At 40.0% G+C, this 19272-nt stretch overlaps 1 protein-coding gene and 1 long non-coding RNA gene across 2 annotated transcripts; one reads left to right on the forward strand and one right to left on the reverse strand.

Moving 5' to 3' along the window:
* Positions 1 to 571: 571 nt before the first annotated feature.
* On the forward strand, positions 572 to 1412 carry LOC122626680. Its single transcript, XM_043807036.1, has 3 exons — positions 572 to 663; positions 850 to 935; positions 1052 to 1412. Exons 1-3 carry the CDS (start codon positions 595 to 597, stop codon positions 1272 to 1274), a joined length of 378 nt encoding a protein of 125 aa, XP_043662971.1. The 5' UTR covers positions 572 to 594; the 3' UTR covers positions 1275 to 1412.
* A 13360-nt stretch (positions 1413 to 14772) lies between these two features.
* Positions 14773 to 15551, reverse strand: LOC122626227. Its single transcript, XR_006326692.1, has 3 exons — positions 15527 to 15551; positions 15364 to 15487; positions 14773 to 14996 (listed from the first exon to the last, which is right to left on the reverse strand). It is a non-coding gene; the product is annotated as an uncharacterized LOC122626227 (long non-coding RNA).
* Positions 15552 to 19272: the final 3721 nt, after the last annotated feature.

Below are 19272 nucleotides of genomic sequence, written 5' to 3' on the forward strand. Positions count from 1 at the left end.
GCTGTTGTAAAAGGGTCCACCCTGGCTACGACACTATAACCTGTATGCGTTAAAGCTGTAGAGTGGAAGCAATCTCAACACTTTTTGGAACACACCCGTAACAGAAGGGCTCAAATCGTCTTCCCTAACCAGCAGCATTGAACCTAAGGCTGAGCCATCACCGATTGTGAGCCTATCTTTTCGAGTTTCATCCTGGACCAAACTCATTCGCTGTATTGTTTGCCAAATCCAAAAACAGAAACCAATTCTGTCAGCCTCTATGCTCACGTTTGAGAAAATCGACGATGCTCGCATTTTGTGCCTAAGACAGGCTCAGAACAGCTTCACATCCGACCGACACCTTTTGGAGAACAAGAAGCTCGTGTGACTTCGGACACTTTCGCCCATGGTTTGCGAGAAGGGCCTGCTCCGTGTCCGCTTGTCCAATTCGCTACTCTCCGAAGATGTGAAGCACCCAATAATTCTGCCAAAACAGCATCGCGTTTCGCATCTCATCCTGGAGCACAAGCACAAGATTCATCTTCACTTTGTCATCGTTCGCCAACAATATTGGATAATTGGCGCACGCAACCTGATCAGGAAACTTACGCATACATGCTTACATGTTTTCGTCAAAGCTACGCAACAGCTGATCGACGCATGGCAGACCTACCAGCTGTTCGGGTACGTCAAGCATTTGAGAATACAGACAGGGACTACGCCGAACCACTTCTCCTAAAAGCGCAGAAGGGTAGGAGTCTACGAAGAGAAAAGGGATCTGTTTATTCTGTTCCGCAATTCATTCACGAAAATATTTCTCGCTGCACTTCGTCGCTTTTTATCTCGGCGATAATGGTCGCAACTTTGTAGAAGCAAAGAGGGACTGGACGAGATGTATCAGCTCTTCATGTCGCAGTAACACAACAATCAAGTCATCGAGGCCCTGGCCACCGAAGGTATTAAGTGGAATTGTATTTCGCCACACGCACCATACACTTTGCCACATCTGACACTGATGTCTCCTACTTTTCACCCTCGCATTTGCTGATCGGATGACCTTATACATCTGTAGTACCGATTCTGTACCAGAGGGCTATCTTGGCCATGTTGCAGTTAACCGTCTGGATTACTGGCAACACGTTCAGTCAATGCTGCAAGGCTTTTGGAGGAGGTGGCACCACCCTTCAACATCGCACAAAATGGAGTGCGAAAAACAAGAAAATTGGCCCTGGAGATATGGCGATCATCAAGGATTCGAATACACTCCCCGGCACTTGGAATCTTGGACGGACTAGTGCTCGCCGTCAATTTGTAAACTTGCAATTCTACCTAATTTAGAATCTTATTTTCAGGGTGACACGGGATGTTAAGGAATGTAACTTAGTATTCTTTGTATTTCAGCTGTTCGGACGGTATATGTAAGCGTTCTCTTGTAAAATAGTAGCGAGGTCAACAACATGTCGACCAATAAATTGTATTTGAAGCTTAGATTCACCACCAAAAGGCATTGAGAATAATTGTAAAACAATGACTTTACAGCCAACAGAAAAGCCTTACCGATCCTATATCTGATGGAGAACACTAGCCAAGTCGAAAAGACCTTCTGTATGATGAAAGTGCGATCGTACCCAGCTTTTTACCCCGTGGAGTTGATTTCGGGTAATTGCCAAAAAAGAAACTATTTGTAGGATTTGTAAAAAGGGGGAAACTTTTTTGCGGCCACTCTGGCATGTGACCAAAATATGATTCGGTGAAGGCCTTTAGGCCTTAGCTGGGTAGTCACTTTTTATCTTCCGCAGAGACTAGCGCAGGCACTCTGGTTGGTATCTTACACTGGTATAACTAAAGCTGATTAAAAAAGTTTCAAATTAAACCGGACAGCGTATTCATTTATTTAAGACCCTCAAATTATATCCTTTGATGTAAAGCACACATTTTGCTATCCCCGCTACATGTGGCGTTTCTTTTTTTGCAAGCCGGTTAAGTTAAGCCATCTACCCACCCACAACATGCTATTTTGGCGTATATTATTACATTTTTACTCCGTCCACACATTTAAGCACAAACTCCCATTTGATGTCAAGAGAAAAAAGACACCATACGAAGTACTGAGGGCGGCCTTATTCAAGAAAAGACCTAAAAATTACACATGCAGCAATTTTCTTAGTTTTTATAGGCTTTGAATTTTAAAGTCGAGAGGATCCGCAGTAATGCCCTATTCCTAACACTTAACTAAAAAACCACTTCGTATACATTTTAGAATAGTATAGTATAGTATATAAGTGCACAATAATTAAAATAAGTAAAAGAAAAATGTTGTTTAATTGCTTTGCATTTTACAACTAAATTTTATTCGTCATATTTTTTATTAAGGTCTAATATTCAACTTATTTATTGTTTCTCTTTGTGTTTTCGTTTCGTTTTGTGTTAATAGTTTGTTAAAATTTATGATTATTAAAAGGAAATAAATAAATATATATGTATATTTATTAAAACGTGGTTAGTCTCTACAACATTTTTGGTCCCTCGGAAGTGTTGAATTCTTAAAAATATGTAATACTAATGGAAAATTGTAACTGCAATTTACATTGGCATATTAAAGTACAAATACCCCGATCCGACTGAGTAGGGTAGAACAGTCCACTGCCTGCCCATCGCAGTTCTGATGCGCACATATGTGTTGATGTGCATGTGTGGGCGTGTAAGTCAGTATGTGTGGGTGCGGTGTTTCGGAAATAATGAAATTATTAACACTTGAGCAACTTCCGGCTAAAAAACAAAAGCTCTGCAGCAGCATCAGCAACGAGGCAGCACACAAAAAACGCTGCAACACAAAAACTTGCAAAACACATTAAATGGAAAGAAGGCATATAAGCGGCCACAAAGAGGGGAACCGTGGAGCAGGCGAATGACGAAGGACTTCATGCAGTACGAGCAGTCATAATTGCAGCCAGACTTGGCTTGCCCGCAACTACAGAATTGAATGAAAAAAGTCTTCGGAAAACGAAACGGAGAATTGTGCACACACGAAAATAAGAAAGCCAGCGGAAAAAGCATTTCTCCATTTCTCGCCAAGCAACAGACTGAAAATTTTTCGAGAAGTCGTAATAGAGCCGTTGGCATACTTTCTATAAACGAATTGTGGCCTTCCATAAACAACATAAAGTATGTCTGCTTGTACAGACAAAGCGAAATAATGGCTGGGGCAGTGTCGTCCCTATTTGAGTTTCTTTTTTTAACGGAAATAAGCCTCTACACCGCAAAGTTTTGATACCCTGCCAAATTTTATGATTTTAAATAGGACCAACAAAGAATCAATACATAGTATATAGAAAAACATATAATAGATAAACAGATTTCGAATTTTGTACACGATCGGGGATTCAGAGGAAGTTCAATAGCAGGATTTCATTTTATTACCTAACAAACAGAACATTTTGCACACAATCCGGGGTTTCTGTGCCCTCTTAATATGCGCTTTTGTGAGTTTAAAGTTGATTTGTATAATAAGAAGACAGTTGCCTGCTTGGTTAGCTGTCTGAATGACTGGCTAACGCAACTTGGAGGGTTAGCTATCCTGACACCCCAATCGCAACCCCCTGTCAGTATATTGAATAAGTCAAGTGTAAGTGTAAGTACCGCCCGCCATGGAGCCTAGAGCCCACACTTATCCGGGTAGTCCACCTCGCAGTCGGCATAGCCAACCCTGCTCAAGCTGCACCGCGATAACATAATATATTAAGGAAATTCTCCACCCAACTCTCGGCGGGCGTAGTGCATATTTACGTAGATTTATCCCTTTGCCGAGCAGCAAACGCTTACTGACGGAACCTAACTTGTTAAGCCAAACGTGTTCGAGTTTATGCAGGGTTAGTCAAAGAGAAATTTCTTTCCTACGAGTATTACTTCTGCACAACTCAGAAACCCTTGCACATTTTTATATCCATTACTCGTAGAGTATGAGGGTACACTGAATTCGTTGAAAATGATGTTACAGGTAGAAGGAAGCGATTCTGACCGTCCGCATGAGAGTGTAAATCTCGGGTACTACAAAAACAGGAAAGTTAAGATCAAGTATATATGCTGTCGAGACGTACACGCATCGCAAACGCCTGCAGCCCGCAAAGAGCTGTCACGCCCACATCACCAGCTAAGTATTGTGTACCTGATCGTCAAGAAACTCTACTGTAGTTGTATAGTAAGCTTAGGGAATTTCGAATAATGTGCAGTTCATAGAAATTCTGTGAACAGACCCAGTATGAACATCACTGAATGTGTGTCAATGCCCGGATTCTGATTACTGAGCTGAGGTCATAGCTTTACCTATAATATTTGTTATATATTAATTATATTACCTCCATGGAAAATTCTTCAATGACAGCTCCAACGATGTTTGGCAATACGGACAGTGCAACTTTTGAAATTATTATTCGTGCTCTCACTAATTTTGTGCGAGATTTTGGGAAATGTTCAGCACATTTTTTTACGGCTCTACTCTGCTGCACTTTTAGTCGTCCTGCTGCTGCTTTTATTTCGTGGGCATTTTGCAGTTGGACCAACGTTTTGAGTTCCGTTTCCAAGCTCATAAAAATGTTTTCTTGTTGTTTCTGCGTTTTTTTTCCGTCTGTGTTTCCGCATGGCTTTTCTTTCAAGCCAGCCCCGAAAACCTTTTTCGTTTGCATTTGTTTATCTTTTTATGGAGCGACAATTTTGTAATTAATTTATTACAGTGGGTAAGGGTTTCGGGGTGGCAAGGGTTATGCATAAATATATCAGGAGAAACTGTTGGAAATAAAGTTAAATTAACATAAAATACAACTAGACAATGCGAATTCCTTTGTTTGTATGTATTAGCCTCGCTCTTTCAGAAAAGGCAGTAAATATATCAGTGTACATATAAAGCACACTATTAATTATACAATTTCGGGACTCTATCCAAAGAGAACAAAATTTTCAGAACACACAAAAACGACTAAGACGCCCATTTTTGAAATATTTTTCTTTTGCGACGACTTCTATTCTTGTATATGACCATCAGCACTAGCCGAACTGGCCTTGTACGTTCCATTGTAACTATACGAGTAGCGGATAAAATATAGCCTTGTATCTCTTGCATTCTTTGCTTGCCTACCTCTGTGATAGGGCTAGATACAGATACGATATTAAATGCGGAAAGTTCATGAATTATAACTTCTTCACTTATAATTATAACTTATTCACCTTTCAATGCGTCTTTTATCTTACTATTAGGTAATGCCGTTGGCCTTATACGCATGCTACCTAGTACACAGAGTCATTCAAAATATATAAACTATGCTTTCGATTACAAAAGAAATACAAAACAAGAGAGAACGCTAAATTCGAATTTCCCGACTATTAGATTCGTTCAGTTCACCATTATTCTTAGCATATCGAAAGAAACTGGCAAGAGAAATAATAAAATGAAAAAAAACCAAAACAAATGTTAACAAGAGAGAACGCAATAGTCGAGTTCGCCGACTATCTGATACTCGTTACTCAGCTAGTGAAAGTGCGAAGGAGGCTTTTCAACACTGACAGTTTTTGGCGGTTTGTCTCTGGAGTCTGTATAATTAATCTCTGTCTAGCTTTTGTAGTTCCCGAGATCTCGGCGTACATACGGACGGGCATGGCCAGATCGACTTGGCTATTGATCCAGATCAAGAATATATATACTTTATATAGTCGGAAACGTCAACGAATCTAGTATACCCTTTACTCTACGAGTGCGGGTATAAAAATGGGGGCAGTTTTGGCCGGGTTGTGAACTTGGGAGTTTTGGGCGGGGTGTGAACGCTAAGCGTAGTCCACATTATTGTGGCATACCGACTACAAGATAAATAATAATACTAAAATAAATCAAATCATTTTTAGAATTGGGGGCGTAGCAGTTTTAAGCAGCTTGTGGGCCATAAAGTGGGCGTGGCCAAGTTAGGGAAAATCAGGAATCTACATGTCTAATCTCAACTTTCTAGCTTTTATAGTTCCTGAGACGTTCATATGGACGGATATGGACAGATCAAATCTTCTAGTGACCCTGATCAAGAATATATATACTTATTATGGTCGGAAACGATACCATATACCTTTTAACGAATCTAGTATACTCTAGTTACTCTACGAGTAACGGGTATAAATATAACAAGACAGAACGCTTTAGTCGAGTTCCCCGACTATCTGATACCCGTTACTCAGCTAGTGGAACACTGACAGTTTTTGGCGGTTGTAGGCGTTAGAGTGGGCGTGGCAAAAAGTTTTTTGGCAAATCGATATAAATTTACAAGACTAATACAAAAATTAAAAAATATCAAAACATTTTTCAAAAGTGTGTCTGTATGCTTAATCTCAACTTTCTAGCTTTTGTAGTTCCTGAGATCTCAGCGTTCATACGGACGGACAGACAGACGGACGGACGGACAGACGGACATGGTCATATCGCCTCGGCTATTGATCCTGATCAAGAATATATATACTTTATAATGTCGGAAACGCTTCCTTCTGCCTGTTACATACTTTTCAATGAATCTAGTATACCCTTTTACTCTACGAGTAACGGGTATAAATATAAATAGTGACGTATCCATAATCCTGTCTAGTCCTGTCTCGCACCACTATTATACATACAAAAACAGAAAATAAAGACGAAAAGAAGCAGACATTATGAAAAAGATATTAGGAATATGAAACAAACACGAATCGAATTGCGAACGGAAAATGACCATGTAAAACAATACCTATAGCGAAAGACTAAAGATAGACAGCTAGCTAGGATACTCAGATTTCGGTACTGCAGACAGTAACAAATTCGGGACTCAGGTCAAAAAATGAAAACAAGACAAGAATTGTCACAAAGTCCAAAGATCATTCTAAAAAGCCACTCATAAAAAGCTGTAAAGCTCATAACCGAGGTATGACCGTGGAAGAAGTCAGAATTAGGAGTTGCGTTCAGAGTTTAGAGACCAGTTTGAAAAAATAAAATATAGTTGTTAGATTAAACTTATGGTAGAAAACATAATGTAATATATACATATTATATGTAAAAATTATATTAATTATATGTACATATATGTATATGTAGCAACAGCTGGGTCGATAGGTCCATTTTCTGTCCGCCCATTTCCAGCATAAACGCTAATTTATATAATATACTTAAGAGTTCAGGTGCAAAATCATTTTCCGTCATGAAATTTGAATTAAATTAATTTTTGTATAATTTGCTAACCAGTAATACGGTACAGTAAATAATAAAAGAAAAGTGTAATTAAGTTAGTTATATTGATTTAATCTGAACGGGAATACAACTTTCGAAAGTGATACCCAAAAACCAGAAACTGTATTATTTATTCCTGGTATCATCACATAGTTCCTCAAGCGCAATGAGATGCCTCGTTTGACTTCAATGGGTTGACATGCTGCCGTTCACAAAGCATGAAACAATTCTTTAACACACCATTTGTCACATTGAGTTTCAGTTCAGGACCCCAATCATCGTGTGTGCCTGCTCCGTGTGGAAGGGTGTGTCAACGCATTTACAATTAATTAATTAAGAGTAATTGAAAATCAAATAAAATGACATCCCAGCTGGGACAATAGACTATTCATTGCGAAACAATGGCGTAAAATAGCCATTGATAATGTCGTTAAAAGGAAATGAGCAAAATAATGAAGTGCAGCATTCCTTCTTCTCCGTAGGAGCATCCTCAAGTCACTTGCATCTGTCGTGAGCTTTATGAACTGCTGAACCGTTGACCTTCATGACCGAAGTCCCAGCCTTAAACTCGTTGTAACATTTGATGAAGAAACAAAGTAAAGAAAATAGAGACAGAAACAAGACATAACGCTTAATTCGAGTTCCCCTACTATCAGAACTTTTAGAGAACTTTCAACATTTTTCTTCATCTTGCCGTGGGCCGGCCACTGCAACAGTGAACAACCGGAGGGTGGAGCGATCCCGATGACGTATATATGGTCCAGCCCGGGGACTTTGTTTTGATGTGAGCGTGTAACAACAACGAGGACATCAAGTGCCGTCAGGCCCAGTGATTGCTTAAAATTAAATTTATGCCCAACGCTTTCAATTGGGGCCCAGGCATGGGAGGCTGACCGAACAATAGCTGGAAATTAACAGCCATGAAAGGACATTCGGCTTGTGGTCTACACAATACGTCTCGTGCGCCGGCTTCATTTTGCTGACATGGTCCGGCGATGGGCTCAGTTGCCCAGCCTCCGGGTACAATAAGTCAATGTCAAGTTTAGTGAGTGCTGGCGCTGGCACCCGAAACTCGTTCACTTTTTCGGGATACCCCTTTAGTGCTTAATTAATATTGCAGAAGCGCAGGCGCCTGACTCAATATATTTGCAGCTGTTGCTGTCGCCCACCTTGATAATTACAGGTCGTCTCTGGCGCGTTGTTGCCATGCCCACGAGCGTGGGAAATTTATGCATCGCTTCCTTTCGTGAGGGGCTACCGAAACGTTTTCATGTTTATCGCTTGCATTGAGTAGTGTTTTTTTTGTTCCTGGAAAACAGCCGAAATTCTCATCCGCGAAGAAAAGATAATAGTGCACGATTTGCAGCTCCTGTTGGTAATAATATTTACATACATTCATATTGGACGAATTAAAATAAAACCTAACAATAGCTTAAGTGTTAGTTATTCCTTATATTCATCATACACTAAAAAATTTGAGAACGGAAAAAATCAAGAATGTTCGGTTTCAATGTTCCCAAACGGTCTATCCCACACGTAACATAAGTATTCATTATACTTTAATAATACGGACAGAAAGAGATTTCCGTGTTTTGATATATTTATACCCGAGATCTCAGGAACTATAAAACTTAAGTTAAGATTACGCATACAAATATAGACATAGAAAGAGACGCAGCGCATTTGTTTTCCAAAACTGTCAGGTGCATTCTCTTAAACAATCGTTTAGATTTATTTTCCTTTTAATGTTTGCCATTTTCTATTGGTATGCACATTTTTTTTTGTCACGCCCACAAATTGCCCACCAATAACGCCCACGTAGTTGAAATATGTGTTTTTTTTTCATTTTCTTATCGAATTTAGTTTGCGAGCCAAAATTCTTTTAATTAGGCTCGAAGTAGTTAAAGTCTAATTATTTTGCTACAACGTGCGTTCTCTTGTTACCAGAAAACTAATCTGCAAGAGCGACGGAATTGTAATGATGAAATGATGTCAAGTTCTCCGATATCAACACATTCCAGATTACAATTACTGTCCTATTTGGAAACCAAAAAGCCATCCGCAAGCCACTTCTATCGAATACCAATATATTTCCACGAATGAATTGTGCAATTTTAGTCAGTGGACTGAGAAAAATTCAAATTATTATTGCAAATAAAGGACTGATATGGAAGAAGACCAGCAGCACGTGCAGCTCAAAATTCGTGTTCCCATTTATTATGCGTCACAGCTCTCCAGTTTTGCAATATGTAAAGTGTATTTAATACATTATTCTTTATGCTCGGCTGCCTTTAATCAGTGTTGTCTCTGGCACCGTTTGGTTTGCATTCGCATTTGCATTTTCATTTGAATTCCACTCTCACTGCATCCATTTGTCTCTGTCCAGCTGGTCCTGTCGACCGTCGACGGCCTTTGACCTTGTTTTTGAGTTTGTGCTACCTTTGCCCATATGGCTCGCAAAGATAAGAACGTCAGATCGTAGCCAAGCGCTTTAGGAAAAAAAATACTTTGCTATTGTTTATGCCGGGCTGCAAATTCTGTCGCTCTATCGTTGTCGCTAGCAACCAGACAACCAGATACCTGGGACACAGGGTGGTACATTTTTAGAATTCATTGAATTTTAAAACATAACAATAAAGCACTCAAGATGTGCTATGTGCCACAGCAAACCAAAGGAATGCCGAGCACACACTGCGGCCCGTGAAAATGGGAAAACTTGTTCTCCCTTGGTCGGGGTCTGTTCTGCGTTGTGTTAAATGTGGCTCCGGATTGCTTGGCACAGACAACGAGCTCGAAAATAGCGCGGACAATTTAAGCAAGTTTTCCACGCCTTTTGCTGCTCGTGGGGAAATCACATTTATAATGAATTGCAGCTGTTGCGTAGACACTGCAAGCGAGAGGAATACTTGGCCCGGATTTGCAATTCATTGGCGTGTATATCCTGCCAGTGTGTGAAACTGTTTCGAGCCGTGTCTGTAAGCATTTTATATAAATTTAATTCGCGGCTATAAACGCATCAACAGACGATTCCGGCTGCGCGGCTGCTTCTTGCGAAAAGCTGCAGCTGCCAGTTACTCAGTGCATAAATCCACCCTTTTCGCCCAGAGACCCAAATACGTTTACAGCAATAAACGTGTTGATTTATTGATTTTGCACGTCGCATAATTTACTTTACCTGCATGATGGCATCAAAAAAGTGGGCGACACCCAAACAACAACGACAGCAGGCGACAAGCGACAGGCGACGAGGGGATTCAGGAGGACAAGGCAAATAAAAATCATGCGCCCCTGTTTATTTCCCAGCTTGCACGAACCTGTGTATTGCTTGCATTTTGTATTTTCCATTTCACTTTCTTTTTTTTGGTTGTATATCTTGTCAACTCTCGGTGCCAACTCTTCCACCAACCCCTTTCACCTGTCTGCTATCCTGATTGTCATCCCCTTCCTCGTGGTTGTTAAGCTGGAGTTGCGACTTTTTTGCACCTATCTATCTGATGGCGGCAGCAACAACAGTGAGCACAGCACCAACAATGGCGGGCGACTCCATGCCGTGCGCCATTTTCAAGTCGTTCTTGCTCCGGAAACGAAAGCGGTTTTCATATGCATGTGCGCGCCCAGAAGCACAAACAAACAACCGCATGCACACAGTTGTGTTGAGCGTATGTGTGTGGGTGTGCGAGACTTTGACGCCTATGGCAACGCCCCTTCGTCTTTTCTGCCCTCGCCGTGGTCTGCCCTTACGTGCTGACAATATGAAATGTTCAAAAAAATGGTGGCAGATTTCTGGAAGATTCGAAGATTCTGCCTGCCGATTCGGATACAATGACTGCAGAAAATGTGTTCCCAGAAGGACTAGTACTTTAGAAGCAACCAGTTTCCGGAGAAAAAAGAAATTTTTTTAAATAATGTTTTAGTCACCATAAAATAAATTTGACCTAAAAACAAAGAACCATTATGGCTGTCGAAGAGATCAAAATCTGCTGTGGATGCACTATCTTATCGAGTGCTACACCAAACGCGCCAAAACTAAATAAATTGTATGTTAAAACAAAATATTAAAAAAATAAAATAGATATTCCCAAATCAAAATTTTACTTATACAGCTATAATTAGCAATTACTTCCAAACGTCTCAGGCAAAAGACTTGTGCAATATGTCGTTGAATATCTTAATTTTATTAAGTTTATGCCACGCCCACACTTTTGAAAAATGTTTTGATATTTTTTCACTTTTTGTTAGTCTTGTAAATTTCTCTAGATTTGCCAAAAATCTTTTTGCCGCGCCCACAACCTGACAAAAAAGGTAAGTGTTGAAATTTCTCTTCGCATTTTCCCTAGCTGAGTATCAGATAGTCTGGAAACTTTTCGCAAGAATTGTGTTGAGTTTTTGTAATAGAGACGTGTTGGTCATAAAAACAAGACAGGCGTACATTAATTTTAAATTTTAATAATTAAACTGTCAGACAGATGAGAAGTATACACCTGAAGTAGTAAAAGCTTATAATTTTAACGAAGACTGTTCTGGGCCGGAGACCTGGTGATCCCAATGAATGTTTATGTACTCTCTATTGAATACATTTGTTTGGCTTTAGCCACCCGTCAACCCCATTAAGTTTCTTTCTCCGTTGTGTGCATAGAAATGGTAAATAAATTTGCATACTTTAGTTCATCGTTAGTTTGGCAAAAGCTCAATTTTCTATGCAAAAATGCAGCTCTGATGATGACACAAAAGTAAACGAATTACAATGCCAAAATAAAACAAGAGAGAACGCTATACTCGAGTTCCTCTACTATCAGATACCCGTTACACAGCTAGTGAGTGTGCGAACGTGAAAGTTTAACATTATTTTTGTCATATTGATAGAAAATGGCAAACAAAATTGATTTTTAATGTAAAAAGTGTGGGCGTGAAGGTTATGGGCTGCTTTTGGGCGCAAGTTTGTCGATTCATGTTGCCACGCCCACTATAAAGCTTACAAGCCGCCCAAAACTGACACGCCCACACTTTTGAAATGTTTGGATATTTTTATACCCGTTACTCGTAGAGTAAAAGGGTATACTAGATTCGTTGAAAAGTATGTAACAGGCAGAAGGAAGCGTTTCCGACTATATAAAGTATATATATTCTTGATCAGGATCAGTAGCCGAGTCGATCTGGCCATGTCCGTCTGTCCGTCCGTCTGTCCGTATGAACGTCGAGATCTCAGGAACTACGAAAGCTAGAAAGTTGAGATTAAACATACGGACTCCAGGGACATAGACGCAGCGCAAGTTTGTCGATTCATGTTGCCACGCCCACAAACCGCCCAAAACTACCACGTCCACACTTTTGAAAATTGTTTTGATATTTTTTCATTTTTGTATTAGTGTTGTAAATTTCTAACGATTTGCCAAAAAACTTTTTGCCACGCCCACTCTAACGCCCACAAACCGCCCAAAGCTGCCACGCCCACACTTTTGAAAAATGTTTCGATATTTTTTCATTTTTGTATTAGTCTTCTAAATTTCTAACGATTTGGCAAAAAACTTTTTGCCACGCCCACTGTAACGTCCACAAACCGCCCAAAGCTGCCACGCCCACACTTTTGAAAAATGTTTTGATATTTTTTCATTTTTGTATTAGTCTTGTAATATTCTATCGATTTCCAAAAAAACTTTTTGCCACGCCCACTCTAACGCCCTCAAACCGACAAAAACTGTCAGTGTTGAAGATTCTCCTTCGCACTTCCACTAGCTGAGTAACGGGTATCAGATAGTCGGGGAACTCGACTATAGCGTTCTCTCTTGTTCATTTTTGTATTAGTCTTGTAAGTTTCTATCGATTTGTTGAAAATAAACTTTTTGCCACACCCACTTTTAAAAATGTTGATATTTTTCCACATTTTTGTTAGTCTTGTCAATTTTTTCTCGAATTGCTAAAAATTGTTTTGTCACGCCTACTCTAACGCCCACACACCGCCAAAGACTGTCAGTGTGGAAATTTCTACTTTGCACTTCAAACAGCTGAGTAAAGGGAATTAGACAGTCGGGGAAGTTGACTATAGCGTTTTCTCTTGTTTTTTTTGGTACTACCCAGGTTGCACTGTTGTATGAGGAATTACTTTCCCTGATTAAGCATATCCGGTACTTGATATTCGAATTCAATTTCGTGCCTTTGCGCAAGTGGGTACGGTTTTGAATAATAGAACGTGTTAAATGGTATTTGTAAATGTTAGTTTGTATTCTTTCTTTATATTGGAGATTTTTAAACTTATTTAATAACCCTTTCAACTTTAAAGTTTCTTCTCGGTTTCGGTGATCTAGCCGAAACAGTGAAAAATACTATTGCTGGGTATCATAATCGAGTTGCTCAACGTAATGACGTTTTGATGTTAAAACATCACATCTTGGATTTTAAATAGGAATACAAAATATACTTTATTATTATTAATCATATTTATCATGTCTATAAGGCATCTGTATGTGCAACCTTTGTATGATATTTCTATGTTTTAAAATGGGCTGTTTGAGGATTTTGGGTTTTATGGGAATGTTGAGGGAAAGGACTTTTGTGAATAATTGGTTGTGTGTTTATGTATGGGTTCAGTCTGAAATAATTTGGTAGGTGCCTCATGGTTGCATGGAAAATTTAATCGCCTGAACATTAGGAAAATTTCTTTGATTACCTTCCAGGTGTAATTTTGAAATCAGCATTTGACGTCGTCTTTCCGCTTCTTCGCAGAATGCTCTCAGATTTCCTTTGTAAAGTGTCTCCCTTAAGTTCCCCAGTAGTTTGGTTGGGGTTTAAATTCTGCGACTAGTCTCGATTTGAGGGTAGGCCAATCTTCGATTTTCGGAAGTTCAAAGGACGTTACGTGTTACGTGTTCCTTTCGATGGCTCCAAGAAGGATCCTCTGTTGTCACAAATCATTAATTTGGTAGAGTGACATTACGAAGTTCACTCTGCTGACGAAGGTGTAGAGAGTTTCTGAATCACCCTTGAATGGCATGATGTCTTTTAGCTGCCGACGGGCTTCAGCAAGGTTTTTGTCGTTTAGCGCCACGCTTTTGTGTGCGGCAATAAATGGTTGCGCCATTGTAAATTTTTAGATTTGTTGTTTCAGTAAATTAATTTTTTTTATAATTTTGTGTTATTTATATTTTGAATTCACTTATTACAAATTTCACTTAATGTTTTAAAGTTTGTTTAACTTAACCGAATTGGAATTATAATCCAAGTTAAAGGGCTTTCGCAACTTTGTGATTATAAAATTTAAATTATTTTCCACTCGAGGTTCATTTTTTGGGATACTTTTTGTATCCTACCGACTGCTCCAGTGAAATGATTATGTTTTATTGAGTCGAACTAATGTACCGTCAGTTGACTAAGGACTGAATGAAGAATGAAAAATTTGGCGAAATAGTATTCACGTCTTTATTTTTTTGATCTCAGCTTAAGGCTAAATTCTTGTTGTGACGATCTGTCAGTGCTCGGATGGCCAGGAGTCGTCTGAGATATTTTAATTGATTCAGTTGGGGTTGCTGGAAGAGAATCCGACCCGGGTCCAAGAGGAGAAGACGGGAGAATGATACAGTAATTGGGTTTTTATTCGTAAGTAAGCAATGTGTTCACAGTCGCTTCAGGGTGGCTGCAGTCCTCGTGGCGAGATCGGCGGCTGGTTGGCTCGGGCGCGTCTGGTCTCGTCCCTGGGGGGGCTGTACAGCTCTACGATGGATAAGGGTTGATGCCGGAATCCCGAGATGGCAGCTCAAGAGTCGTCGGGTCACGTAACCGCGAGTTCCTCCACTGCCTGTGAACGGGAAATAATAAGAAGAGACCGTCCGGGTCTACCAGTTAAAATTTTGAGAGGTCGGTCAGGCCTACTAGAGATGAGAGCAGTTTAGAGGCCGATTAGGTCTGCTAATAGTGAGCAGTGTTTAGCGGCCGATTAGGTCTGCTAATGGTGAGAAGAGTTTAGAGGTCGATTAAGTCTGCTAATGGTGAGAAGAGTTTAGAGGCCGATTAGGTCTGCTAATGGTGAGAAGAGTTTTAGAGGCCGGTTAGGTCTGCTAGTTAGACACGCGGGCCGGTGAACTGAGACGTAATACGCAATGACTACTATGGTTAGTCAGTTACCACGTCGTTGCCGGCCTCCTATTGCTCTGTTGACTCCTTACCGCTGATCTTGCTCCATTCCTGCTAGTTCCTCCTGGAGGTCTTGTCGCCGATCGTCGTTTGTTTGTGTGTTCCCTTACTTCAAATTGTTTGATTTACTTCATTTTCGTTCTTTATGTCTTACTACTACAAGTCCGCACACTTTATTCAAAGATTTGTACTTACCCTGCAGAAAAGAGAACACAGACACCATGCCTACTTGCTCTAATGCAGTTGCAAGCTCACTATATGATGTTTACACATTTTCCATTTTTACTTTTTTCTTCAAATACTTAACTTTGCGCCCTATGCACATGTTACTCCAGAAACTTTGATAGTAAATGGTCGCTGTGTTGCAGTCGATTATCGAAGAAGCATATTTATCAACAACTCAGAAATGGAATCGATATTTACAAATGGACGGTCAAATATAAAATGTAAGCAGTCGAATGGCTGAAGGTTTATCGATTGCATAAATTTCAAGTTAAACTTTTTATACCCGTTACTCGTAGATTAAAAGGGTATACTATATTCGTTGAAAAGTATGTAACAGGCAGAAGGAAGCGATTCCGACCATTTATTTATTTTTTAATTTTTTCCTTGCTATTCCTCTCGGGAACTTAGGGCTTCTTCGAGAGCCTAATTTTCTCGTATTTGTTTCGGTAATCGGTTTAGGTTTCTCGACCGATCCGGTGATTGGCCAGATGCGGCTTATCCCAGTGGTGGGACTGCCACCTAACGTCATCGGGGAGTGGCGTCTACGGTGATGTTGCTAGTCGTAGGATATGGGCGCAACTACCTATCAAGCACGAGATCGTGGGTTCAAACCCCACCCATGACGATGAAGGGAGCATGGCCACACATCTTTCCTCTCAAGGAATTACTTTTCTAGTTATACCCGTTACTCGTAGAGTAAAAGGGTATACTAGATTCGTTGAAAAGTATGTAACAGGCAGAAGGAAGTGTTTCCGACCATATAAAGTATATATATTCTTGATCAGGATCAGTAGCCGAGTCGATCTGGCCATGTCCGTCTGTCCGTCCGTCTCTCCGTCTGTCTGTCCGTATGAACGTCGAGATCTCAGGAACTACAAATGCTAGAAAGTTGAGATTAAGCATACAGACTCCAGGGACATAGACGCAGCGCAAGTTTGTTGCCACGCCCACTCTAACGCCCACAAACCGCCTAAAACTGCCACGTCCACGCTTTTGAAAAATGTTTCGATATTTTTTCATTTTTGTATTAGTCTTGTAAATTTCTAACGATTTGCCAAAAACTTTTTGCCACGCCCTCTCTAACGCCCACAAACCGCCCAAAGCTGCCACGCCCACACTTTTGAAAAATGTTTTAATATTTTTACATTTTTGTATTAGTCTTGTAAATTTCTATCGATTTGCCAAAAAACTTTTTGCCACGCCCACTCTAACGCCCACAAAACCGCCAAAGACTGTATATGCTGAAGACTCTCCTTTGCACTTCGAATAGCTGAGTAACGGGTATCAGATAGTCGGGGAACTCGACTATAGCGTTCTCTCTTGTTTTTAGAAAGTATTATGTTCTGCGAACAGCAACAACAACCAATAGGGCCTGACGCGTTACCGACCATATAAAGTATATATATTCTTGATCAGGATCAATAGCCCACACTATTGACATTTTTGTTGCTATTTTTTCACAGTTTTGTTAGTCTTGTAAATTTCTCTTGATTTGCCAAAAAAACTTTTGTTTTGATATTTTTTCACATTTTTGTTAGTCGTGTAAATATCTCTCGATTTGTCAAAAAACTTTTTGCAACGCCCACAAAACCACCAAAAACTATCAGTGTGGAAATTTCTCCTTTGCATTTCCACCAGCTGACTAACGGGTATCAGATAGTCTGGGACTCGACTATAGCGTTCTATCTTGTTTAATTTTCTTATTAGTATTGTCAATCGATCGATTTCTATCGATCTGCAGAAAAACTTTTTGCCACACCCACCCTAACGTCCACAAGCCGCCCTAAGCTGTCACGCCCACACTTTTGAAAACTGTTTTGATATTTTTTCATTTTCTTATTAGTATTGTCAATTTCTATCGATCTGCAGAAAAACTTTTTGCCACGCCCACCTTAACGTTTACAAACCGCCCAAACTGCCACGCCCATACTTTTAAAAAATGTTTTGAAATTTTTTTACGTTTACAAAAATTATGCCACGCCCACTCTAACGCCCACAAACCGCTAACAACGGTCAGTGTTGAAATTTCTCTTCGCTCCTTCACTAGCTGAGTAACGGGTATCAGATAGTCGGTGAACTTGATTATAGCGTTCTCTCTTGTTATATTTATACCCGTTACTCATAGAGTTTAAAAGTATGTAACAGGCAAAAGGAAGTATTTCCGACCATATAAAGTATGTATATTCTTGATCAGGATCAATAGCCGAGTCGAACTGTACATGTCGTTCTGAATCCGATTGAACTCAGGAACTATAAAAGTTGGAATGTTGAGTTAATCTCAGCTTCCAGAGATATATATGCAGCGAAAGTTTGTTTGCAAATGTTGCCCCGCCTTCTTAACGCCCACAAGCCGCCCAAAACTACCACGCCACAGTTTTGAAAACTAATTGATTATTTTCCTTTTTTTTATTAGCTGAGTAACGGGTATCCTATGATCGCGGAACTCGACTGTAGCATTCTCTCTTGTTTTGGTCTTATAAAATGAAGTTTGAGTACAACTAGTACTTGTTGTGAGAAGTGTTGCTTTACAAATTTTAAGAACGGCAGAGAAGGTTCGTTCTTCAGTTTTCTAAGTGAAGTAAGGGATTTACAAAGATGGCAACAAAATTAAATTATTAATTAATTAAACAGGAGATTCTGTCGAAATGAATATATGCTGGGCGTGGACTGCTGAATTGGAAACATGCTAATGAGGTATTTGCCTATCACAATATTCCTGTGTACTTTGTCCCATGAATGACTTTTATAACATAAAAACAGTGATTCCTGACAGTTTCCTTAGAAATGATTTATAAAACAGCAATGGCATCTCCTGGTCGCCAGGTCCCAAATCTATGCCCAAATCTATATTCTTTTTTTGTCTAACACAGATTTCTGGGATTGTTTTTGCTGACCGTGGCTTTAATGGCGCATTTAAGCTCAACCGCAGCCCCTAACAACATCAACGGTAACAGTCCTGACTGCATGTGTGCCATTTATGTACTGTTCTCGGCTGCAAGGATGCGTTGCTGGGTGTGTGTGGCTTGTTCACAGGAGCACGAATGGGAAGAGGTGGCATGGCTCAAAACCCGTTTCGGTTAAAATACCGAGACACACGCTTGCGCGAAATTTTATGATGGTATTTTGGGGTAATGGCGTACCGCATTGTAGTTTTCGGCGCAGCGCCTCTCCCACCGCTGCAGCCTCGGCTGTTTCTGCCTGTTTCTGTAATCTAGTGCTGAAATATGGTTTTAAGGTAGATTCAAGGCAATTTACCATATTGGCCACAATACAATTTCCGCCGAGCAGCACCAGCAGAACGGCAGAACAACGACAACTGCCGCATAAGGCCACATAAATACCCAACAGCAGCGGTAGTGGCTACAACAACAACCGGAGCAGGAATTACAGCTGCAATGCCAGCGACATGTGTATTTAAATTTGTGGCTTATGTTATTTGCTGTGGCGTTGGCTGCTGTTTTTATAATAACAACAGAGTTTCTGGAACAACAAAAAAGCGAAAAGCTATTTACTTATGATAATAAGCGTCGGTAACGTATGCCTTCATATAAACTTATAATACGGTAATCTCCAGTGTGTAATTTCCAAGCAATCTTGAACAGCACGTGGGTTGATTTCTTTAAAAAACCGTTTCAAAATAGAGGTCAACCTGAACTTTATTATACCCGTAACTCGTAAAGTAAAAGGGTATACTAGATTCGTTGAAAAGGATGTAA

This window comes from Drosophila teissieri, chromosome 2L (genome assembly GCF_016746235.2).
Source record: "Drosophila teissieri strain GT53w chromosome 2L, Prin_Dtei_1.1, whole genome shotgun sequence".
Taxonomy (NCBI): Eukaryota; Metazoa; Arthropoda; class Insecta; order Diptera; family Drosophilidae; genus Drosophila; species Drosophila teissieri.

Bases quoted from the DNA above. Each gene is read 5' to 3' on its own strand.
- LOC122626680 (XM_043807036.1), top strand. From the start codon at position 595: ATGCTTACATGTTTTCGTCAAAGCTACGCAACAGCTGATCGACGCATG. The intron at 664-849 runs GTACGTCAAGCA...GCAACTTTGTAG, and splicing joins CAGACCTACCAGCTGTTCGG to AAGCAAAGAGGGACTGGACG. The intron at 936-1,051 runs GTATTAAGTGGA...ATACATCTGTAG, and splicing joins CGAGGCCCTGGCCACCGAAG to TACCGATTCTGTACCAGAGG.